Genomic DNA, 25,818 nt, shown 5'->3' on the forward strand with positions numbered 1-25,818 from the left:
ATCAGTATTTTTCTGTAATTATGATAGTCTAAGGACATACAAAAAGCAGTGTTAGCAGACAGAAATTGTGTCATTTTATAGACCAACAGGAAAAAGCTGAAAAATAAATTACAAAATATCTAAATAAACTGAGCAGTTGCTTTTAGCTGTTATTCAGCCTTGAAAGAAGCAGCTTCTATTTCAGGCCTGGAAAAGGTTTCTGTGCAAGTGTTTTTTTGTTTTGTTTTGTTTTGTTTGGGTTTTTTTGTTTGTTTGTTTGTTTTTGTTTGTTTGTACAATCCAGTTTTCCTAAATTATCTGCATTTTCCTTTGTAGGTCATTCTTATGCAAGAAGCTAAAAGTAATTAAATTTGCAGGATGAAAACATGGCACAGGCACTGCTGGTACCACCAGGACCTGAAAGCTTCCGCTATTTTACTAGAGATTCTCTCGCAGCTATTGAAAAGCGTTCTGCAGAAGAAAAAGCTAAAAAGCCCAAGCAAGAACATACAGATGATGATGATGAAAATGGTCCAAAGCCAAACAGTGACTTGGAGGCAGGAAAGACATTGCCATTTATTTATGGTGACATACCTCCAGGAATGGTATCTGAACCTTTGGAAGACCTGGACCCATACTATATCAATAAAAAAGTGAGTGAATATTATTTTGCACAAAATAGAATATAATTTTGTGCAGTACAAAGATTATTTTTTATCACAAAATAATACATAGAAATATCCTTTCATCTATCAGAACTGATTTATGCTCTTCTATATTGTGACTTCAGCAGTTATTTGTTATTTACCTCAGTGTACGGATGATATAACTTCCTTCAACTTGCCTAAGAACATGGCTGAATTTTCCTGATTTCAATGTAGCTGTAGTACTGGATATGACAAACAAAATGTTTCAAGCATGATTTTGTATTGGAAATGGTTGTGTATAACCAGGTAGCATCCATCCAAGTTAGTGAAATACATGACTGTAGCCATATTCCTTGATTCTGTTACAGCTATATAACATATACTAACATAAATATACATATATGTAGCACAGAGACGTTTTAAATCTTTGGTCTTATAAAATAGTTTCATAGAAATTCTTACCTAGAATATAACTTTGTGCACTAAGCCCTTATTTTATCTAGTAGCAAAACAACTCTGGAATAAAGTTGCATAAGTAAGTTGAGGAATAAAGCTTTCTAAACAAGTCTAGCAATATGTATCAGAAAGTATGAGTACTGAAGTATTATTTCTGATCTCCAGTGATCAGAAAAAGTAGTCAAAACTGGAAAAATTCAGACTACTGAAGACTTTTTAGTCTGCTGCAAGTAATTAGTAAACTTCAGAATCTTTTGTCACAGGTGATGCCAGTATTTATGTTACATACCAGCCTGATATGCTTGACAGAAAACAAATGGACATTTTAAATAGAATTAGTCATCACTCCTCCAATTTCTAGCAGAAACTATTCTTAATCATCAACATGTTGATGCAGACAAAATCATACATGAATTGTAGTCTGTCTTCAGGCTCTGCTGCAGCAGGGCCCTTGGGACAGGCAGTATCTGTTGACTTTTCCTAACTGGGTGAAAGGGTATAGAGCAGAAAGAAATGCCAATGACTGTGAGGGCACTCTGCCATCCCTAGTGCCATGCATGATGTTATTGTGTGAACAGGCACTGGCTCCTTTGCCTGTTTTCTTTCGTGGCACAGTGATGTTTGCTTTTGCTTGCGCTGCTCTGGTGGAGACCAGATAGGCAGCAAAGGCCATGGAGAGGGCAGCGTTTTTCTGATCAATGGCAAGTTTTTGCAGAGAATAGAAATCAACATGGAAACCAGTGATACCCTCTGAGTGTTACGCTCTGCTGAGAGCGTAACAAAGGCTCTATTATGGTAACACAAAACATAGCCATTACCACTGACAAAGAGCAAAAGGAATAAAGAATAGTCATGTCCTGGAGAAATTTCAAAGAGTACCAGAGATGCAAGTAAATCTCAAATACAAATATACTTGGAATAAAAATGAAAACACTTAGGCGATGACCACCAACAGGAACAGAATGAAAGTGAACACTCACTCTATGCTTAACAGGTCAAAGTTTAAAGATAATAATTACCTACATTTGCTGCTCATAGATAATAAGAGCATATTGTTCACAATGAAAACATCATTTTTTGGAAGAAATGATTTATTAATATAGGTTCTGGTTACACTTATCTTTGCTCAGAATGATGTCAGCTGGCAGTTTATTCATCCCTTTCAGTTTTTCACAGACACGTTTTCAGAAGATACATATAATTCATATTGGTAGTGTTTAAATTCTAAAATGACAGAAATTATTTTAAATTATGCTACATTGTTTAGTGACAAGGCGTTTGTCCTTGTAACCATACATATGTATATATGTTTCTTTCACATACTTGTTCCAAATACAAAGCAGAGTTCAGAATGTCTCTGTCACAATTTTTGTTTTGTTTGTGTTTAATCACAAGGTAGAATGTACTTGACTAATCTGAAATTCTGACTTTAATCAAAGACTTAGTTTGTCAGAAACAAAAATTTAAAAGAATTTTAATGAAGAAATGCCATATTTTGCTATTACTGATAAAATGACGTTTGTGCTGGTAATTCCAACCAATTTTTAATAGTATCAGAATTCAGTTCATATGCTAGGAAAGTCAATGAACTGGAGAATCATCCATGGAAGGCTTAATCCACTGTAATCAGTTGTTCTCCTCACGCAATAGACAGTAGAATGAAACCTGAAACTACCAGATGAAGAATGGAATACTTTATAAGGAGGTAAAGACACTTGTATAGTCAACATTGTATTTTAATTTTATAATTTTTGTTTTGCAGACATTCATAGTATTGAATAAGGGAAAGGCAATTTTCCGATTCAGTGCCACATCTGCCTTGTACATTTTAACTCCTTTTAATCCCATAAGAAAAATTGCTATCAAGATTTTGGTACATTCATATCCTTTTTTTTTCCTTGATGTTGATTTAAGAGTTGTCATTTAAGACTGAAATAATGACTAGAATATGACTTTTCATATAGATATACAGATTATGTCCATGTGGGTGTACTGTGCTAACTAAATTTATGCTGATCACACCTAAAAAATCACCTTGTGAATTGCAGTAAGATCGTACTTCCTAAGAGGAGAATTTGCTACTGAACCACCTAAAGCTGTCAGAACTCAACTATCAGGCTTTATATATAAATGGAGGCCTAGTCCCATACAAAGCCCTACAGCTATGAACAAACCATTGCACTTCAATGTATCTGAGGTCACAAATTTACTAAGACCAGTAGTATTTGTACGAAATGCAGTATTTCTTCCAAGACCAGTATTCCTAAGCTTGACTCACTCAGCAAGGATAAAAGAGCATGAATAAAGAACTGTGTTGTTGTTTTTTTTTCAGGCATACTTTTTCAGTGTTGTGTTTTTAGCTTTGGGGTTCATGTCCTACTAAAGATCCAGGTCAAAATGAAGGAGAATATTTTCCAATATATTTCACTCCTTTCCAAATAACAACTTAGGTGCTCCTGCACATAGATCTTTTAGAATGATTCCTCAGCTTTAATGAAAGATTACATTTGGGTACTCATTTCATATTTTTATACATGTAAGGATGTGTTCAAGTTTCATTTAAATCCCAAACATGCCATAATTATAAAAGTCATGCATTGTTTTTTACTGTGAGTACACCATACCATGCCAGATGGCATATTGTTTAAAATAGATAGAATTATGTGCAAAGCTTTATTTTCAGGTCTCACTTGGAATTTCATGTTATTTGTACATATTTTTATATGCTTAATATTTTAGTGCTTTCAGCATTGTAAAATTGTCATGTTTTTCTGACTTACATCCCTTGACTATAATCTACATTATTCAGCATGCTTATCATGTGCACTATTTTGACCAACTGTGTATTTATGACCATGAGTAACCCTCCAGACTGGACAAAGAATGTAGAGTAAGTTAACATTTTTACTTCTTCATTTTTACTTCTTCATTTTCATGTGGCTCCAAACAAGATTTATGGAAAGTTGCTTATCCAACTGTACTTTTCCAGAGTCATAAAGAAGTAGGTTCCATGAGATAATTAATATCTTTGTTTCCTTCCTGAATAATTTCAATGTCTTAGAAATAATGCTTTGTTCTTTAAAATTATATATGAAGAATATCTGAATTTATACTGTGAAGTACTGACATGAACTCTTGCCCTTGGATGTTCTGAACTGCAGGCTCGGAAAAGAGCTCCAGTACTTCAAATGTGTATTTGAAGTTGTTGCACGTCACTGGTGAGGCCAGCCATATATTCCTTGAGCATCCATGATCTTACCACATTCTTTGTGGCTCACCAATGTGAACTCACAAGTGCTAGCCACAGTGGGCAGTCTCTCCCATGAACAAAAAAACACCCAAAACACAAGAAGCTCCAATGACTGAGGAAAGGGTCTTACCTATGAAGGAGTAAGGGAGAGCTGAAAGAAACAAGGAAACCACAAAGTATCAAGTTCATGATTATACATTAATTTCTATTCTCTAAAAAACTACGGATATATGTTTTCCTTTGAAACATATGTTTTCTTTGAAATGATGCTATTGATCAAATTAAAAAAAAAAAAAAAGGTAAACAAAAAAAAATGTTTTAACTGCTTGTGGCTTCTTTCATTCCTTTGAGTTCTCCACTAGCCGTTACTGATTTCTATTTATTTCAATGCATGCTCTGAATGTTATATATAGAAACTGTAATAGCATTCACCTGTTCCCCAGCCTGCTCAGCAGTGGCTATGACTGTGACAGTTGCTGAGAGGCTGAAAGAGCAGTAGGATCATAGGTAGATTTCCTTTGGTTGGTCCACACAGACCCACGTTGGCCTCAGGAAGTCTCTGCATTGCTCTGGTTATAACTGAGTATTCTATATTTATAAATGAGTGGTTGTTCCCACACCAGTTATATCGGTAATCATGCTCCACATGTTCAATAATAACACTCTGGGCATATTTTCTTATATTTAATGTTTATTTATGAAATAAACATGTACCATATGCATGAATATAGTTATTATCCAGAACTGATTTTCATAAAACACTCTGATTTTAACGTTAAAAAAAAATATCTGCATTTTTGTAATGCTTAGGCATCCACCTGATCTATTAATGCAACCAAAGAGGCAACCTCATGAACGCTGGAGAATGTACATATAAATATCAAATCTGAAATGTATGTATAAATACTAAAGTCTGACACTATTTGCAAGCACAAACACTGAGATTAAATCAAGCTTTTAGAAAAGGATTAGTATATATGTATCTTGGTTTTGAATTTTATCTACTGAATGATTAAATTCATTAATTAATTATGACAAATCAGCTTAATGAGTTGCTCCTTTCACTTCTAACTGTTCGTTTCATGCAAATCATCTTTCATTAAAAATGCCACTGTCTACAAACGTAAGTATGCAAAGATCCGTTTTTTCTGCTTTGATGCATTTCAGGTATACTTTCACTGGAATATATACCTTTGAATCACTTATAAAAATTCTTGCAAGGGGTTTCTGCTTAGAAGGTTTTACTTTTCTGCGAGACCCATGGAACTGGCTTGACTTCAGTGTCATTCTAATGGCGTAAGTGGTTCAAGAATTTTTAAGCTTTTAGGGCATGAAATTAGTGGCAAATACTATTCTTATCGTAAATATATTTATTTAGAAGTATTTAATTTCTGCAACCTGTGAAGTTTAGATGCTGTGTCACACATTTTAGTACTCATAAATCAAAGTAAAATACGGCAGGATTGAGTACAGAGTTTCAGCTGCTAGTATAATTATTACTGAGGGACACTAATTTCATGTCCTACATTTTTCTGCTCATCAGAATGGAAACCATCCCTTTAACTTCATGTCACCATCCTATTACAGGCTATTTAGTTTAATTATCTGTTCAAATATAAATCAGTGAGTTTCACTTCAGTGAAATTTAAGCATAACTGATGAAAATAAACACCTATGAAAGAGAGGTGTACTGAAGAGACAGGTAAATTTTGGAGTATGATTGCTAATGTTGCCACAGAGGTTTTGAAGACCCTCGTAATTAGTGTAAGCTCTGCCTCAATTCTGAATAACTGTGATTTAATTCTACAGGTATGTAACAGAATTTGTAAACCTAGGCAATGTTTCAGCTCTTCGAACTTTCAGAGTATTGAGAGCTTTGAAAACTATTTCTGTAATACCAGGTAAGAAGTAACTGTGTAAGGTGTTAGGCCCCTTGTAACTCCAATTGTTATTTGTGTGCTGTCAATGTGTTTGTGTGTGAACTCCCCTATTACAGATATGTGACAGAGTTTGTGGACCTGGGCAATGTCTCAGCGTTGAGAACATTCAGAGTTCTCCGAGCTTTGAAAACAATATCAGTCATTCCAGGTGAGAGCAAGGTTAAACACTGAGGCTGACTGTTGTTCCATTGAAGTTGAATTCACTTCTTTTGAGCATAAGTCTTATTATTTGTTGCTCATAATGCAAAAAATACAAAATAAAAAAAAAACAAAACAAAAAGGCATGGATCATAAACCAGGATTATGATTCTTTGCCTTTTTAGCATTAACTTCTTTTATTTTGCAAAATCAGCCTTTGAGTTTAACAGATTCTTGCATGAAGCAAAAATGTAAGGCCTATGGATTATTTTGCTTTGTTTTTCCATGTTTTATTATGAAAAATTGTCTCTTTTACATTAAAAATGCTTTAGCGCTATGGCTTTCTTGATTTTGAATTTTTTTTCTGTTATTTTACCAATGAAAAATGAAATTTGCCTTAAAGACAACCAACTAACAACAACAACAAAAGCTACAAAAAAAAAAAAAAAAGAGATAAGTATTGCACAGGACAATTTATCAATTTTTTTTTTTTTTTTCTGAAATTTCCTTGCAGTTCTGTCCAGTTCATATTGTTCCGGAATTACAGTTAATATAAACTGGAAAGTGAATTATTGGCATAGTATTAAATGGAAAGAGAAATTAAGAAATCAAAACATATCTATAACAGCAAAGCATGATTGATAAATTTCCTGCTTGATAATTGTGTTATATTTTCAGTGTATTTGAACGTATGTACATTGCATATTCATTAAAAAATATTTTTCTTTCATTCATCTTCACAAGCTCTGAGGCTGTTCATGAAGCTTTACTTTTTGACAAATAAAAATAGTTTCTTTTAAGTGTCTGCATGACATCTTAACTATATAGGGAGGGCAAAGATACTCTGATAAATCTATGGATCTTTTCTCTTTGCAGGCCTAAAGACTATTGTAGGAGCCCTGATTCAGTCTGTGAAGAAGCTCTCGGATGTTATGATCCTGACTGTGTTTTGTCTGAGTGTATTTGCACTAATAGGGCTGCAGCTGTTCATGGGCAACTTGAGGAATAAATGCCTGCAGTGGCCTCCAGACAACTCTACTTTTGAAATAAGTGTTATTTCCTACTTTAATAGCACAATGGATGAAAATGGTACATTTGTTAATACAACAGTGAGCACATTTAACTGGAAGGATTACATTGAGGATGAAAGTAAGAATGACTGATGTAACTTTTTAATATATTTGTTGCTATCTACATAAATATTTGTAATTAAAAAAAAAAAAAAAAGAATGGCTTATATAGAATGCCTTATATAGAACTGTTTACAGTTACTGACCAATAGTAGACACATACAATAAACAAGTACAATAACCAGAAGTGTTCCTAAATAAACTACAATGTAATTAGCAAATAACCATTTTTTTATTATGTTATTTTTTTTTAATTTATTTATTTAGTAGTACTTAAAGATGCATTTGACTTTTTCACATATATTTCTAATGCTTTCTACACAGCTCATTTTTATATTTTGGAAGGACAAAGAGATGCTCTACTCTGTGGTAATAGCTCTGATGCGGGGTAAGACCCTTTCAAAAATCCTCTGTTATGTTTTATAGAAAAAGCAACAACATGAAATCTATCCATAGCAGTTGCAACTTCCTATTAACAGTGATACAAATCTTATAGGGTTTTTCTGGTAAACAATGATTTCTTAAGTCAAAATATCACTGGCTAATCAAAATATTCATTAAGAGTGTTTGTTCATACTTGATTGGAAAATTATGTTGATGTTGGTAAAATCTGAACCATTGTAAAGTATATTTTGGAAATGAACTGATTGAACAAAGTAGGATGAAAGCAGAGACAGAGAATATGTAAAACATTAAGAAAGCACAAGGTTGAATCTGTCTTTTCAAGTCTAGCTTTTTGCAAAGTTCACTGTCAAACTCTGCCATACATATGCGTCCAATTATTAGGCTAGAATTTTTAACTGAACTCTGATACCAGACTGGCTGCAGTGATGAAGCTTATTAAAAAAATCTCAGCTTTCATGTGGGTGATCCCAGTACAATTGGATTTAGCTAATAATGTTATCTAATCTGTCTGTAACCCTAACAACATTTCAGCAAGTATTTTTGCCAGAAAATTAATCATTTGTAGTAAAGATTCTATTTGCAAAATGTGACTGAGAAGAATTTAAACATTTGGGGCATTCCAGGTAACGAATGGATGAAAAGGTTATCTTTTGTTTACACTCATATTTGTTTGTTAGAACATTTTTGTCTGAATGAACTTAATTGTAATTCATGGATTTCATGTGCAAAAATAACACATATTGTCCCAAAACACTTTATATATATATAAAAATACACAGAGGAAAATAAAAGTTAATGAATTAATATCTCCTATTTGGTTTTCACATAGGCAGTGTCCAGAGGGATACATATGTGTGAAAGCTGGTAGAAACCCCAACTATGGTTACACAAGTTTTGATACCTTCAGTTGGGCTTTTTTGTCACTCTTTCGGCTAATGACTCAGGACTTCTGGGAAAACCTGTATCAGCTGGTAAGGAAATTTTATGACGTAAAAAGTAGGTTTATTTGTATATGAGCCGAAATGTTCAAGTAAAGCATTAGCAAAGCATTACGGTGTTGCAGTATCAAAGATGTGGTTTAATATTGAGATATGCCTTTTATTCCCTAGACACTACGTGCTGCTGGGAAAACATATATGATATTTTTTGTTCTGGTGATTTTTCTTGGCTCATTCTATTTGATCAACTTAATTCTGGCTGTGGTTGCCATGGCCTATGAAGAGCAGAATCAAGCAACCATGGAAGAAGCAGAACAGAAAGAGGCAGAATTTCAACAAATGCTGGAACAGCTGAAGAAGCAACAAGAAGAAGCACAGGTAATGATGGATACTGTAATTTCTAAAGAGCCTTGTTCTTAAGAAATATATTTATAGGAATTAGAACATGTGCAAACTATTCAATGAATTGCCAAAAAAATATTTGTAAAATATTTGTGATAATGGTGTCCTTGAAGCCTGACTAAGTAGTCATAGTTCATGATGCTTCTATGTTACAGGTCTTATTAACCGTGTGAAAAAAGTCTAGTAATGTTACTTCTGGTTTGAGTGAGAATTTCCAAGCTTGCTGTACTTAATAGTTCCTCCCCAATAATCTTTGTTTTCTTTGAAAAGAGAAGACAAATATTTTACAGTTTTAAGAGAAAAATGAACTTCAATAGATACGTCTGTGAAATTTTCATATCTGATTGTAAAATATATGCAGAAACTCAGCTTTGGGAGTCAAACATCTGTCTAATTTCTGGACTGATTTTCCATCACTTCTCATTTGGCATGTAGTCATTTTCAACAGAACAATGTTTATAAAATACTAGTAAATCAGAACTTTCTATGAAACTGTAGTTTTGGTAGCATATTGGTAGAGCTACTTTCACTAAATTAGAATGATTCTATAAAGAAAGTGCTAATAGAAAGTGAAACTCTTTTTCCTTAAAAAGAACCCTTTATGCATGACCTGTGAAATCTAACTAGCGTATCTCTATTTTAGTCATTAAGCCCTATCATTTCCAAATCACCAAGGAAAAAGAAGAATCCTGCAAAATGTAACTTAATAAAAATGTTAAATATCACCAAAGACTGCATTTTTAATGACACTTTCATCCCTGGAAGTCACTAAGCCATTGTTAATTATATCAAGAGATATCTAAATGTTTGTGTGATTCAGTGTGGAGACAGAGAAGAAACTGACCAAGAATTAAAAAGAAATGGAAAAAGCAGACTATGAGGAAAGTTGGATAAAGGCCAAGGCATCATTACATCTTTTTATATGAATGGCAACTCATTTAATTATAAGAAAAGCAGTATTAGAGTCAAGATTCCTTTTGTACGTGAAAATGTTTTGCTGAATAATTAAAAAGCATATATTACAAAGTGTATATATATTATATATGTACTTTTTAGTATACATATTTTTGAGCATATCTGTATATATACTCAAAATATATCACAGAATGCTGTTAGAGTGGGAATTTTGGAAAGTAACATGAAGAGGGAGATAGGGCTAAAAGACATGCCTAAGTCTTTGAGAAGTTTGTGTCTGCTGCCAGTGAAAGTAGACGGAAAGTGAGGAGACTGCAAAGACAGTGAAGAAAGGCTGGATTAAATTTCTTTCAGGCTGCTAGTTGGATCGTGATACAATAACCCATATGGTGGAAGTTAGGGATTAGTTTTCTCTGTAAAGATTCAGAAGGAATCAGCTGAATTAGAACATAATGTCAGGCAAGAAAAGGTCTGGAAGCAGTTCCAAAATACATGAAAAAGCCCCACGCTTATACTTTCCTAAGTGCCTTAATTTTAGACCAGTGTCTTGTTCAGTAAGTCTTTAAGGAATAATGATGAAATTGCACCGCTAAATTTAATGTTTCAAGTAGCTCACACTACTAAACGATGAGGGGCTCAATAGTTTACCTTTGGTTCATTTTGTTTGTGTGTATCTTCTCACTGAAAGGTGTACAGCAAGCAGGACTGCCTGAGTGATAACAAAAATGATTGATAAAAGTCTGTAAAATTGTTTGGTTTTGGCCTACTGAGAATACCATGTTTTGTAACCTGCCAGGCAACAGCAGCAGTGGCAGCAGCATCAGTTGCATCAAGAGACTTCAGTGGTGTAGGGGGATTAGGAGAACTCTTGGAAAGTTCTTCAGAAGCATCAAAGTTGAGCTCAAAGAGTGCTAAAGAAAGAAGAAACAGAAGGAAGAAAAGAAGACAGAAAGAAATGTCGGAAGCAGAGGACAAAGGAGATATTGACAAGTTCCCCAAGTCAGAGTCAGAAGACAGTATCAGAAGGAAAAGTTTCCGCCTCTCCACAGAAGGAAGTCAACTGACATATGAAAAAAGATTCACATCTCCCCACCAGGTACAGAGCCCTCTTTTTAAAATTTTGTTATTATTTATTTTTATTTTTATTTTTCACTAAATCATGTACATCTACTCTAAGTTGGTTTTGACTGACAAAAGAGCAGCTTTACCTATTGGAAGTTATGTTAAAGGTGAATGAAGAAAAAAACTGTTAATAGTGTTAACTGTTATACTTTGATGTAGTTTGACCCATTCTATTAGCAAAGGAATAAAAAGAACATACCAAGGATAATTCTGAACTTAATTAAAACATTTCTGAAAATGTATTTCTGAAGATGTATTTGGTAGACTAGAGAGTAGTCAAAGACTTTGACTAAAACTCATATATTTGCATTAATCAATTATAGGTTCTCTGTTCTGAATCCTTTTCGAAACCATATAAATATATATAAATATATAAAAATATATATAAATATATATTTATATTTTAGCAGACCACATTATCAAAATGCCCAGAATAGGAAATTATATACTATCATCAGTTTCTATCGCTGTTCTTAGTTAGCTTCTTATATGGTAGATAATGAGAAAAGTACTGTTCTTTTTCCCAGTAAGCTCATTATACAAGGAGGAGAATCATTACAATCATAGAAAAAAAAAAGTAGTTTAAGAAAATCTGTTTCTGGAAACCATTTAGTCCACATTTCACAGCTCTACCCCATTAAATCAAAGGAATCTTTTCTGTTGCTTCAAAGTCTACACACAGTTATGGTATTTACAGAAAAAAGCATTCCAAATATCTCTCTTCAAAATGATCATGTCCGGTCTCAGGCAATAGACGATCTCCAATGCTTATCCTGCTTAATGTTTTTATCAGGTGGGTTAATGTACAGCCTGACATAAAATACGAGATTTGGTGGCAGAAATACCTTGTGCACTGAGGGGAGGAAAGCTTAATTTGAGACAAAGAATGCCCAAGTGTTTCTCTGGATAAGAAATAAATAAAATGTAAGGAAATTGTAAGGTAATATTGTAAAAGAATATTTCTGATCTAATAAAATATATTAATTTTGGGCCAAAGCTTCTCCAAAAAATATTTCATTAATTGGAAACTGCTTTGAGTCAGGCTAACACAAAAGAGTTGCAACTAAGGATCTCATTTTAGACTGCATGGTTCTCCCTGAGTTAGATGTTTATAAGTCCTTAGCTCTTAGACAAGGATGTTGAATGTCTTGACAATACTGAAGAAAAGAGTCAACGACAAAGTCTGGTCAGAAGGGAATTTCTAGCTGCTAGTACTGTGCTTTAACTACTCACAAATAGGCTTCTCCATTGTTTAGTTAACTTTCCTGATGCTATTTTATATAGCTGAGGTGAAGGGACAGGTTAAAGAATACGTTATGTTTTTTTTAAAATATATTTATTGATGTATATATTTATTAATGCAGAATTAAAGGATCAGAAGAAAAAACACTTAGTTCAGAAACATGTACAATGAGAAGAGGACAATTTGAGACAGATTCAGTAGACAGGATAAGCACTCTGTAGCTTTATTAACATACGATAAAATGTTGCATGTATTTTTTTTATGTACTGAAACTCAAAAAAATTTCATCCTATCAACTATCATGAAGAAATATGAAACTTTCACAGAACCTTAACAAGCAAGCTTAGGAAAGCAGGGCATTTGAAATGACTTCCGATAATATTAAAATTAGATGTGAAATCATGTTGCAGAATGAACAAAAATCCATCAGAATAAAGTGAAAATAAATATTCTATATATCTTAGGTTTGAAATAAAGCAAGGAAATGGTATAGTAGACAGGAAATGGCTCATCTTGAGACATATTGAGGAAGCAAATAAGTGATCACCCAAAATTTAAAAATAAAAAAATAAAAAAAAAGTAATTTACAATTTTAAAAATACAGAGACTAGCATCATGCAAATAATCTAAATGAGGATAATTAATTGAATTAAAAATTAGCTAAGTAATTGTTTTTACAATCGTGAAAATGTTTTGGGACAAACATTGATTGCATTTAAATAAACTGAACTACTACCTAAGTGGAAGGATCATGGACACTACGACAAGTAAAGGAAGGTATTGTTTTTTCTGGTTATCCATTTGCTTAGCTCCCAAGTGAAACAGGATGGCAAAGCATGAAGCAAGATGGTAAAATGTTAAAGAGAGATAATCTACCCAGGCAGCCCCTGTAGGGGTTTTGTCCTTTGACACACTAGTCTGTGTGCCAATGGATGATACAGCCTCCATGAAAAGCCAAGCTTTCAGATCTTAGTTGCCAGGAGCATGAAGTCATATATTTTTCTGTCTCTACATCTGTTAGAATTGCAGCCATTTTGGCTTGTATCTTTTGTCCAAATCCATCAGGGACTTTCAAAGCATGCATTAGTCCTCCCAAATCCCTGAGGGGGCTGATCCATTTAGCTGTGCTCAGAGCATGATAACATATATCGGAAAGACTGGACAACACACAAAACATAGCAGCCATGGAAACATTCTCTGAAAAAGAAGGGTAGCAATAATAGTAAGCCAGAACCTTGCAAGCATGTGACTTTTTGAAGGACTGTAAGTTGGTCAAATAAATGGCAAATTTATATGTACATATAAATATGTACAAAGAAATGGCAAATTGTGCAATAATTAGTTTACTACTTTGTCAGAATTCAGTGTCATGCTCTATAACTACTAGAGCTTTTTTAAGGAAAAAAAATAAAATCTTTAGGCATACGCAATTCTCCTCTCCTCTCCTCTCCTCTCCTCTCCTCTCCTCTCCTCTCCTCTCCTCTCCTCTCCTCTCCTCTCCTCTCCTCTCCTCTCCTCTCCTCTCCTCTCCTCTCCTCTCCTCTCCTCTCCTCTCCTGTCCCCTTCCTTTTTTTTCTTCTTTCTTCTCTTTCCCAGGCAACTTTACAGAAATGGGTTAGCCATTTGGCTGATATTCTTCAAGTAACAGCCTGAGGCTGACAGCCAGCACAGAAAATTTCATCACAAATTATTAAAAATTGGGATAGCCGTAGCTGTAAGAGCTTAAAACTACATCTCATAATGGAAAACATGTTCAGCACATGCATTATGTGTATGCACATAAATATCTGAGTATGCATATATATGCATATGTGGTGATGTATGCATATATTTAGAGTGTTTGGTTCTCAATATTAATATAGGTTTTTATATACTTTAGTGTAGCTTTCACTTTCAATTTAATTATTCTGGGACAAAAAGCACTGCTAGTGCATATAAGCATTTTCACTTGCAAAACTTGTGAACAAATTCAGAATCATCTGAAACCAGCTTTAACATACCAAGACATGAAGATTCATACAGAGGGTTCAAGAAAGCTTAGTGCAAGGTTTCTTTTTTTTTTTTTTTTTTCCACAGTTAGCACGCATTTCATTTATTCATGAATGCTGTTAATAAAATATGTAGCAAGGGAGAAGAACATTCCATTAAGCAGCTCCTGTAATTAAAAGATGAATTACCAACAACCACTGATTTATTTTTCTCATTTGTAAGAGGATATCTTTGGGTAACTGTGTCCCTGGTGAATATTTGCTTTGAGTTGCCTAATGACCAAGAGGTAGATAGGTGTGCAGCCTGCTATAGCACTAGGTGTGTGCAAAAGACTGCTACTAGTCATGTTCATACTGTACCTCCAGAGCTTCCCCAAGCTGTTGCCTCTGTCTTCTAGTTTTACAGGATTGCTTATGTTGTTCCAACACTATTGAGACTGTTATGAAGAGGGCAGGAAAGTTCTGATCAGTTGGAATCCCTAGGAGTCTTAAGGATGAAGAAAGGAAAAAAAGTAAATGACTTTTCATCTTTGTCCTAAGTAGAAGATGGATTAAAAGACAAATACCTGGAGATACTTGATAGAATTCTCTCCAGAACACTCATGGCTCCACACCAATTCAACCTGTTTTTTTTTTTCTCAAAACTGCCAACCTTGCTTATGTCTCCTACACATCTTTTCCTCAGTCCTGCTCCATTAAACTAAAATTTCCCCTCTACTTCAGGTCCCCTAATAAGCACTTTCCCCAAATGGTCACACTGATACAGCTGAAGAAAAAAAAAAAGATGATTCTTCCGCACTGTAACTCTTCTTCAAAAAGCCAAGAACTTCCCTATCTTAGAAGTTCAGTTCTAATGCTGTCTTGTCTTCTTTTTAAATCTTTTGCAGTCTTTGCTAAGCATCCGTGGTTCCTTGTTCTCACCAAGGCGCAACAGCAAAACAAGCATTTTCAGTTTCAGAGGTCGTGCAAAGGATATAGGATCAGAAAATGACTTTGCTGATGATGAACACAGTACACTTGAAGACAATGAAAGCAGAAGAGATTCTCTCTTTGTTCCAAATCGGCATGGAGAACGGCGCAACAGTAATATTAGTCAGGGTAGTATGTCATCCAGAATGGTACCAGCCCTTCCAGCTAATGGGAAGATGCACAGTACTGTAGATTGCAATGGGGTAGTTTCCTTGGTTGGAGGACCTTCAACACTAACCTCACCTACTGGACAGCTTCTACCAGAGGTAATTATAAGTAAACCATCAATTACTACAGTTTGGTTCAGGCACGGAATTTTTCTTACTGTTCTCCTCTGCATGCCTTATCATTTCTTATAGCTGTGAGAAATAACTTGCAATAGTTTTTAAATAACAGGACATAAGCAGAAAAAAGTTCTCAAGCTCCTGTCTGACTCTCACTAGAGTATTATATTTGCCTTGCCTTCAGCAAGAGATCTGCACATAGAGAGCAAAAAACATAAAACAAATTTGACAATTTATACATAGTTTGCCTCAACATCAAAGGGAGGCATTTGATATATAACTAAGAATATAACTTAGAAATATGTATAGGAAAATGTCCATAAAATGCAACAGAATGCAGTTACTACTCCTATGATAGTTAGATAGAAATTTCCATTATTGAATTTATCTCAAAGAAACTTTTGTTCTAATTTCTAATTTCTAATTCTATGACAAAGTGACGTGCTTGGTGGAAGAGGGAAAGGCTGTGGATGTGGTCTACCTTGACTTCAGCAAGGATTTTGACACCGTCTCCCACAGCATTCTCCTCAAGAAACTGGCTACTCTTGGCTTGGACTGGCGTATGCTTTGTTGGTTAGAAACTGGCTGGATAGCCGGGCCCAAAGAGTCAAGGTGAATGGAGTCAAATCCAGCTGGAGGCCGGTCACTAGTGGCGTCCCCCAGGGCTCGGTGCTGGGGCTGGTCCTCTTTAATATCTTCATCGATGATCTGGATGAGGGCATTGAGTGCACCCTCAGTAAGTTCGCAGATGACACCAAGTTAGGTGCGTGTGTCGATCTGCTCGAGAGTAGGAAGGCTCTGCAGGAGGATCTGGATAGGCTGCACCGATGGGCTGAGGTCAACTGCATGAAGTTCAACAAGGCCAAGTGCCGGGTCCTGCACCTGGGGCGCAATAACCCCAAGTAGAGCTACAGGCTGGGAGATGAGTGGTTGGAGAGCTGCCAGGCAGAGAAGGACCTGGGAGTGATGGTGGATAGTCGGCTGAATATGAGCCAGCAGTGTGCTCAGGTGGCCAAGAAGGCCAACGGCATCCTGGCTTGCATAAGAAGCAGTGTGGCCAGCAGGTCTAGGGAAGTGATCGTCCCCTTGTACTCGGCTCTGGTGAGGCCGCACCTCAAGTACTGTGTTCAGCTTTGGGCCCCTCGCTACAAGAAGGACATGGAGGTGCTTGAGTGAGTCCAGAGAAGGGCGACGAAGCTGGTGAGGGGTCTGGAGAACAAGTCCTACGAGGAGTGGCTGCGGGAGCTGGGATTGTTCAGCCTGGAGAAAAGGAGGCTCAGGGGCGACCTTATCGCTCTCTATAGGTACCTCAAGGGAGGCTGTAGCGAGGTGGGGGTTGGTCTGTTCTCCCACGTGCCTGGTGACAGGATGAGGGGGAATGGGCTAAAGTTGCGCCAGGGGAGTTTTAGGTTGGATGTTAGGAAGAACTTCTTTACCGAAAGGGTTGTTAGACATGGGAACGAGCTGCCCAGGGAAGTGGTGGAGTCACCATCCCTGGAGTTCTTTAAAAGACGTTTAGATGTAGAGCTTAGGGATATGGTTTAGTGGAGGACTTGTTAGTGTTAGGTCAGAGGTTGGACTTGATGATCTTGAGGTCTCTTCCAATCTAGACAATTCTGTGATTCTGTGATTCTGTAATTTTCATGAGAAATGTACAATTACTGTGTATCTTTGCAGCTATGTTACTTTTCAGACCAAATTTACTTCTATAAGCTAAGTTGTTCTTTTAAAGTTTCAAAAAAAAAGCAAGCTTTTTCATACAAAATACTTCAATATGGATTCAGTATGCTATTTTGGTGGCTGTAATAGCACTGTATTTAATCTGAAAAAATATTTCTTTTATAAATAAGTACGGAGATTTCATTATGACTGTCATACATTTCTTTTTGTTTTGGTTTCTCTCCTATCTTGATATAGAGTTTCATACCATAAATTTAATCAAATTAGCTTAAAGATTATGAATATGTAGTTCTATATCAGAAATACATTCACTTCAAAAAGATATAGTCATTTAAGTCAAGAGTCTTCACTAAAGAAATACTAATAAATATTCAAAAATGGCTTTTCATCTTCACCTTGAATAACCTTGAAATCCCTTGAGTTCTGCAAGCTTTGTTATTTTTCTGGATGGGGACAGAATACTGAATAAAAAACAAGTGGTTTGCGTGATAGAATTCATGGGAAAGCAATAACCAAGATTTAGCAACTTTTAAACGTTATTCCTGTGGTCCACACTCCCCAGCAAACCAAAGCAACTGTAAGAACACCTACATGCTAGAGTAGTGGCATGTTTGTCACTTTTAAATTGGAACCACCAAAAAACAAACAAACAGGTTCAACTCTGATCACTTTTTCATGAAAGAATAATAATAATCACTAGCAAACAGATACCTAACAAAAGTCTTGTTCACTCAGTCACTTAAACGAGAACCATCTTTGCTTTCACATTGGTTTGGTAATGTGTCCTGCTGTTGATTATTTGTAACATTGGATAAAATTTCCACCAAGTTCCTCAGTAAGAAATTCCTACAAGGACAGAAATCTTCAGTGTGTAAGAAAGGCCTAACATGCTACACAGAGCTGATTTTAATTGTCACTACACATTTACGCAGTAAATATTTTTAATCGGCTGTTGAAGAGGATGGCTTAATTCCTCAGTATTTCATTTACAGGGCACCACTACAGAAACAGAAATAAGAAAAAGAAGATTGAGTTCTTATCAAATTTCCATGGAAATGCTGGAAGATTCTGCTGCGAGACAAAGAGCAATGAGTATAGCCAGTATACTGACAAATACAATGGAAGGTATTTGATACATTCAAATAAACAGTTCATTAAACTTCTGTTAACTACACACATACACTGTTGGAATTTATTTGCTTATTTAATGAAAATTGAGTTCACTTATAATTCATATATATGCTATAAAAATACTTTTTATAAGATGAAAGGATAAGCAGATGAATCCAGTATAAATTCCTGTAGGGGAAGTTGCAGATAATCCTACTACTCATATTCTAAAAGGAAAAGAAATTCCTAAGAAAATTTACAGTGTTCGTAAAGATACTTTAAGCCCAAATTTAAATGTAAACATTGTAAGTGAGTTCTTAAGTACTTTGTCTCACAGATAAACAAATAGATCCCAAACTCCTTGTGGTCAGAAATGCAAGACATATTTTTCTCTGAAACAAGATATTCTCACAAACATGTACCTTCCTGAACATACCCTCCTATTTTAATGCAAGTGTGAACTATTGGGACCTCCTTGATTCTCAGTATGCAAAGTCTTGGTCCTACTCCCAGGTAGCAAGGATATCTCCTTGAAAGGTATTTTCTTTTCCTCTAGCTGCATAGAGTTTGCTTTTCCATTCTTCTGGCCGTTTAAAAAAAAAAAAAAAAAAAAAACAAGCCAATGTAAACTATATTGTCCTGATAGCCATCTCCTGCCCACATCTGGTTTCTAGTATTTTCAGAAGCTGCTGACTGAAAGCAATGTGATATTCCAGTGATATTCCATGTCAACTCAGAGTCCAATGTGAAGCCACTGTCCAATGCCAGTCCCATCCCACTTCTCAGTGTTCCGTTATATTTTCAGAACCATGATTGTTCCAGCTAATCTTCATATTCTTTTGGAAACACTATCTTTGTTATGGTTTATAAAGATAGAAGACTTTCACTACATACTGATACACTTTTCTGCCTTCGATGTTGTGGGAGCACATTTCAATGACTTTGAGAGCTGTGGCAATTGAACTTTTTACTTCCCATAGTTTCATCCATATAGGACAATATTAAAGGTCAGTCACTTGTCCTCAAGGTGTAGGGCTTAACACTGAATCCTCATTAGCAAATACTCTAAAACAGCATGTTTGCTATTCTAGAAAATTACCTGTGAATGTAATGATGGTAGAGACCTTCCTCTGTTCTAAGTGTTGTCTGAAAATTGGAAAAATTCAGGTTTAGGTTGATGTTACTATTCTGGAATTTCACTGAAAGTATGTTGTGGCAATTTCTTATGTATTTTGTAGTCTAAGTACTTCTCACTGAAATATCTTCCTTCTGGGCTTTCATCAAGCATTGGCCATCACTATTACTATTAACTCAGTAGAAGTTACTGTTGTTTTGTAACTTTTATAATACGGATAGTGAAATGGAAGAAGAAGAAAAAAGTCTGTAAAGTTTCTAGTTGAGAACAGAGCTGTTCCAACAGTACTAATATTGTTCTGTTTCTGAATTGATAGACATACATACATACAATATATGACATTTTAAAATAGGAAGATGGGTATTAATTATATTAATAATATTGATATAAGTAAACAGTGCTAAGTATGTGCACCAAAAGAGTCATATGAATATTATGTTATAGTTGTGGTTCAGCATAGTAGCAAGAACAATACTTTTAGTAGCTCAAATCAAAATCAAAATCAAAATCAAATCAAATCAAAATATTACAAAATAAGTATATGTTGTATACTTAATACAAAAATGTTGTAGTTTATGAAGCTTATACAAGCTTCAACATGTCCATTGATGGGGGCGTAATGTTAACTTTCACAATCCAAAACTGTCATAAGCAAGTTAACTAGCTTAAACTAGATTTCTTGATTCTCCATTTCTTGATTCTTCATTGGAAAATGACAGACATATTTCCCTCTTAATATAGGCATCTGAGATAATTCACTCTAGAGATAACTGCCACTGTCCATTGATTGTAGAGAACTTTAGATAGATTATTTGTTTAACTTTAAGATGGCTACACTCAGGTGACAGGAATTCCAGTTGGTGTGAGCTGTTTATTTGAATGATTTAATCTTTTTACATATTTTAAATAGGAGCTTCCAGTGATTCAGAGATTATAATTGAAATATTTATTTCTATTTTTTTTTCAGAGCTTGAAGAATCCAGACAGAAATGCCCCCCATGCTGGTACAGATTTGCAAATACTTTCTTGATCTGGGATTGCTGGAGTCCATGGTTAAAAGTAAAACACATTGTCAATTTAGTAGTGATGGATCCATTTGTTGATCTTGCTATAACTATTTGCATTGTTTTAAACACCTTGTTTATGGCCATGGAACATTACCCAATGACAGAACAGTTTAGCAGTGTCCTTTCTGTGGGCAACCTGGTAAGTTTATGTTTGCCAAACAGTTCTTGGTGTAAAAGTACCCTTTCCTAAAAGAAGAAATGTGTAAATGCATTGCATTGGTCTTAAATTTATTCCTTTTTTATTTATTTTTTTTTATAATCAGTTTAGAAACTGTATTTATGGTGTACCTAGAAAAAGTGAGTTTACTGGTGCCTTCAACTTTCATGAATCTATTTTGTAACTACTGTAATGAAATAACTGAATATGTTTGGAAATGTAGTTTTTATCTGTCAATTTTCTTGAGGTCTGCTCTGGGATTTGTCTTTGGAGGATGATATTCCCTTACAGAAAATATTTTTTTTCTGTAAGAAATTGATGAAATATTCAGATTTCAGAATTTCTTTTCTTTCTTTTCTTCTTTTTTTTTTTTTTTTCTTTTCAGTTATATTACAGTGAAAGTGCTTTTCCAAGAAAGGCATTAGTATGACTTATTAGCAGTAAATATATATATATATTATATGATATATATTATTATATATATATTATTATTTATATAGTAACAGGTGTAAGTAACAGGTAAAAGAATTCAGAAACAGAAAATGTGCGTAGATATATATGTTTCTCATAACAACTCAACTAATTAATTTTGTTTTAGGTATTCACTGGGATATTCACAGCAGAAATGGTATTAAAGATAATTGCTATGGACCCTTATTATTATTTCCAAGAAGGCTGGAATATTTTTGATGGTATTATTGTAAGCCTTAGTTTAATGGAACTTGGCCTTGCAAATGTTGAAGGATTATCAGTTCTTCGATCATTCAGATTGGTAAATACCTGGATAATTAAATATTTGCATGCAATTGTGTCACTCAAAAAGTTTTGCTGATGTATGTATTAATTACCAGTATTGTAAATATATATTTGGTAATTAAATGGCTCACACATTTATTCATATGTGCCTAATTTACAAATTGTAAATGTACAAGTTTAAAGTGTTTGTCTATTGATTTTCTTTGATATCAAATTATCCTATCAATATCCATTTGTACTGATATCCTTTGCCATCATAAGACACTTTTGAAATTTTGAAATTTTTCATTATACTGATTAAGTTTCATCAAAGCTGAATAACTACAAAAAACATACATATTGGTACCAGCATAAAGAATCCTTGAAATTTTAGTCTTCCTATTGTGAACATTACTGTATGTTCCCCATAAAGCCACTAAGTATATCCTCACTTCAGAACATTTATTTGAGAATAAACATTTAGTAACACCATTAGATATAATAAAGTCCTAACAGTGTGACTTTTGGATAAGAATACTTAAACTGAAATGTTGTTGAAATATTGCTTCTACTAGAAATATCTCTTTTAAAGCAACTATTTTGTAGCTATGTTTTCTGGAGGCACAAGAGTCATGATTTAAAAGTCTGTGTTAGTAATATTTATTACATTACCTGAAAATCTCTTATTTCTGAATACATAGAGCAGTCAGTGGTTACTTGGTTTACTAGCACCAGTTTCCGTGGTACCCAAATTCACATACCATAGTTTGGTCACTGAATATTATTTTTAAATCAGTGAGTATGATCTGAATGGACATCTCAATACCAACATCAAATTGTTGCATTAAAAATTGTCCTCTATGTGAGCCTGTAAGACCTAATGTAGTGCTGAGGGAAACATAGGACTAAGCCAGCAAAGAGGGAGTAGTAGGTGTAACAAAGAAAGTACAAACTTCTGTATGTTATATGATGCAGAAATCATCTGTGAGTGGACATTTAAAAATACTGAAATGTGGTATAAACACAAAATACATTCATTTTCTGTATGTGTTGCTAAGATGAAAAGCTGGACACTATGGTTTAGGGAAGTACCAAACTCCATGCTCCCTGCTCTCCATTAAAATAATATTGTTCCTTGTGAAGAAAAAATTAGTCTACAGAAACATATGTTCTGATAAACACCTTAGATCTAGCTTCTCTTTGTTCACATGTGATTCTCTAGAACACATTTGTGTACAAGTTAGTAGAATAAACTGCCAACCACAAGAGATTTCTTACACATGGGTATTAGTCTTATTTCTTTCTAAAATTATTTTAGAAACAATAAAATTATTAATGTTGGTTTTCAAATGTTCACATTTGGCTTCTGATACATAAAATAACATAAGAAATGAAGACTGTAGTCCATATTTCAGTATAGCACAGTGTAGACATCTCTAAGTAGAAGCTCTCCAACAAACAAAATCTCTGGAAAACTCTCAGGAAGAATAGCTACTGTACCTGTGAACAACCTTAGGAGTTTGGCCTAAAGTGTTTGGCACAAAATGTCAGGAACAGCAGGAAAACTATTGGCTCTCCTGTGTGACATCTCAGACAAGTGAATCTCAGTTAATTTATGGAGTTTACTGAACTGAATCCTCAGGGAAAACTACTTAGTGCAGAGTAGGAATGCAAGCATTTCCAAGGAGAATCAGATATGCTAATAGGACCAAACACTCTACAGCACTTCATGCTTATAGAACTTTTTAGAAAATGATGTAAAAATGCTACAATGTGGGAAAATAGTGTCAGGCAGAAATTATGCATTCACCATGTACTGTATTATATTATTCTCAAGGATTACACAACTATTAGAATTTCCTAAAAAATGGTCAAATTAAATTGCAAGCTGTCTCCGTAGGTTCTAAATTTACAGAACATCAATGAACAATAGCCAAAGAAAGTATGTTTAACTAACATCATAAAAGATGTTTTCTGCAAATTAGTACTTTCATAAAGAATGGCACATTCAGAACTGCAGTATAACTAACACTAATGATTCCTCTGTGTTTTTGTTTTTCAGCTTCGAGTTTTTAAGTTGGCAAAATCTTGGCCAACTCTAAATATGCTCATTAAGATTATTGGCAACTCAGTGGGGGCTTTGGGGAATTTGACCCTTGTGCTGGCCATCATTGTGTTCATTTTCGCTGTGGTTGGAATGCAGCTGTTTGGGAAAAGCTACAAGGAATGTGTCTGCAAGATCTCCAGTGACTGTGTGCTTCCACGCTGGCACATGCATGACTTTTTCCACTCTTTCTTGATTGTGTTCCGAGTGTTGTGTGGAGAATGGATAGAAACAATGTGGGACTGCATGGAGGTTGCAGGCCAAACCATGTGCCTTATTGTTTTCATGCTGGTCATGGTGATTGGAAACCTAGTGGTAGGTGATAAACACTTTTGAATTCTGATGGAAAAATGTATATAGCTTACAGCTGAGAAAGGAGAATATTTGTTGTGCTTCTGTTTGGAATGAAAGAAAAAAAAAAAAAAAAGAAAGAAACATCGACATGTACTAGATTTGTGGTGAAAAAGATGTTTTCTTTCTCCACCTTTTAACTTATATCCATACATTGAAGTACTCTTACTATGGCATCAGGAATTTAGAAATAGACCAAAATTTCCACAAAATACCCTATTAAGGGAGCGTTAGAGATAATTTAAATATACTGTTGAAATTCAGATGGCATCTAAACTACTCTTTAAATAATAAAGTTTATGCTTCACCAGCTCATGGGCAGCTTCCTGTTTGGAGATTAAAAAAAAAAATATCTAATGGACTTTCTTGAATTCATTACAGATAATTCTGGCACTAATTATATGACAATGAAAATTAAGTATAATGTAGTTCTTATAAAAGTGAATCTTTAACTTAAGTACTTAACTTTTTGGCCTGCTTAGAGGTAAAAATCAAAACCCAAATATCTACAGACTGATTGGGCTTCCATGCTAAAAATGGGGTTGAAAGTTTTGAATTCAAAATTATAGAATAAATTTTATAGAAAAAAAAACTATTCAAGCTTACAAGTTAACATGTCAAAGGTTCAGTTGATATATCACTGTGAAAACTTCTCAGAAACCAGGGTAATTGGAATGCATCATTTATGTTTTAAAATTTATTTTACTATTAATATCTACGGTTCATCCTGAGATGCCTAGAAATTATATTTCATCGCTCATCAAAATTCTCTTCCTTTAGTGATTGATTTTAATGTTTTTTGTTGTTGTTGCTGTTGTATTTTGTGTGTTTTTTTTTTTCTTATATAATTTTATAAATTCTAAAAAGTTATAAAAATGTTTATGTCTTGGTTGTTTACACAACCTTGCAATATTAACAGAAGCTCAGCAGAAATGTGTAGAGAAATGAGGAAGTTATTTATGATAAGTAACCTGCTCCACTGTTTTTTCAGCATTAATTTCTGCATGTAAGTACTGTTTCAGATTCATATTGTCTCCTCTTTTCTTCCAAATACTTATTTACCTCCAGGGTGAGATTGTTTTTTGTTTTTTTGTTGTTTTTTTTTTTGGGGGGGGGGGGATGGAGGGGGTGAAGGGTCTGGAATTGTGAAAGTCTGCAGAATTAAATATTGTATAGAGTAAAAATGAAAGCTCTTACACATTTCTTTAAGGGGAAGTTTATCTCAGATAGGATTTGAGGGTTTTATGGCTGGTCACAGTTTTTCTTTTGTAGTATCTTGAAATTACACCAGTATGACAGAATAAAGTTTAAATCCATTTTTCTTTGGTGTAAGAAAGTTAATTAGGACATAGGCTGCCATTTTGCCACGTGATGACAACGCCTGATGCCTCATGGCCCATGGCACTTAGTCCAAACATAGGAAAGACTACATTGCAGTCTTTTAAAAAATTTACAAACCCATCCCATCAAATAGTGTGATTTTATACCAGATTGTTTTATATTAGACTGCAGGTATGAAATGATTAATTGCCTGTAAGTTGTACAGCAATAGCTACTGTTTATAGGAGATGACATTAAAACAACAATAATGATGTTTGAATTTTGATTTGATGAAGTTCTCAGGCAATACTTACTATTTTCATTAAGTCACTTATTAAGGCACTTTAAAATAT

At 34.5% G+C, this 25,818-nt stretch overlaps 1 protein-coding gene across 18 annotated transcripts in view; it reads left to right on the top strand.

Annotated features, from left to right (window-relative positions):
• Nucleotides 1–357: 357 nt before the first annotated feature.
• The window catches only part of LOC309879842 (sodium channel protein type 2 subunit alpha), a gene marked incomplete at its 5' end in the record, with an annotated part of 54,902 nt that continues 29,441 nt past the window's right edge, over nucleotides 358–25,818 (top strand). For 2 of the 18 annotated variants that reach the window (XM_082764090.1, XM_082764088.1), the window contains 15 exons: nucleotides 366–632; nucleotides 2,845–2,963; nucleotides 3,883–3,972; nucleotides 5,500–5,628; nucleotides 6,329–6,420; nucleotides 7,287–7,559; nucleotides 7,865–7,928; nucleotides 8,775–8,916; nucleotides 9,055–9,261; nucleotides 10,997–11,296; nucleotides 15,441–15,788; nucleotides 18,479–18,611; nucleotides 20,699–20,937; nucleotides 21,554–21,727; nucleotides 23,753–24,109. In XM_082764090.1, the coding sequence (XP_082620216.1) occupies nucleotides 366–632; nucleotides 2,845–2,963; nucleotides 3,883–3,972; nucleotides 5,500–5,628; nucleotides 6,329–6,420; nucleotides 7,287–7,559; nucleotides 7,865–7,928; nucleotides 8,775–8,916; nucleotides 9,055–9,261; nucleotides 10,997–11,296; nucleotides 15,441–15,788; nucleotides 18,479–18,611; nucleotides 20,699–20,937; nucleotides 21,554–21,727; nucleotides 23,753–24,109 (2,934 nt within the window). Of the gene's footprint in view, nucleotides 633–2,844; nucleotides 2,964–3,882; nucleotides 3,973–5,499; nucleotides 5,629–6,141; nucleotides 6,234–6,328; nucleotides 6,421–7,286; nucleotides 7,560–7,864; nucleotides 7,929–8,774; nucleotides 8,917–9,054; nucleotides 9,262–10,996; nucleotides 11,297–15,440; nucleotides 15,819–18,478; nucleotides 18,612–20,698; nucleotides 20,938–21,553; nucleotides 21,728–23,752; nucleotides 24,110–25,818 lie in introns of all 18 variants that reach the window. The other 16 variants (XM_082764078.1, XM_082764089.1, XM_082764091.1 and 13 more) reach the window with 16 other exon arrangements.

This window comes from Aythya marila (assembly GCF_965140915.1).
Source record: "Aythya marila genome assembly, chromosome: 6".
Lineage (NCBI taxonomy): Eukaryota > Metazoa > Chordata > Aves > Anseriformes > Anatidae > Aythya > Aythya marila.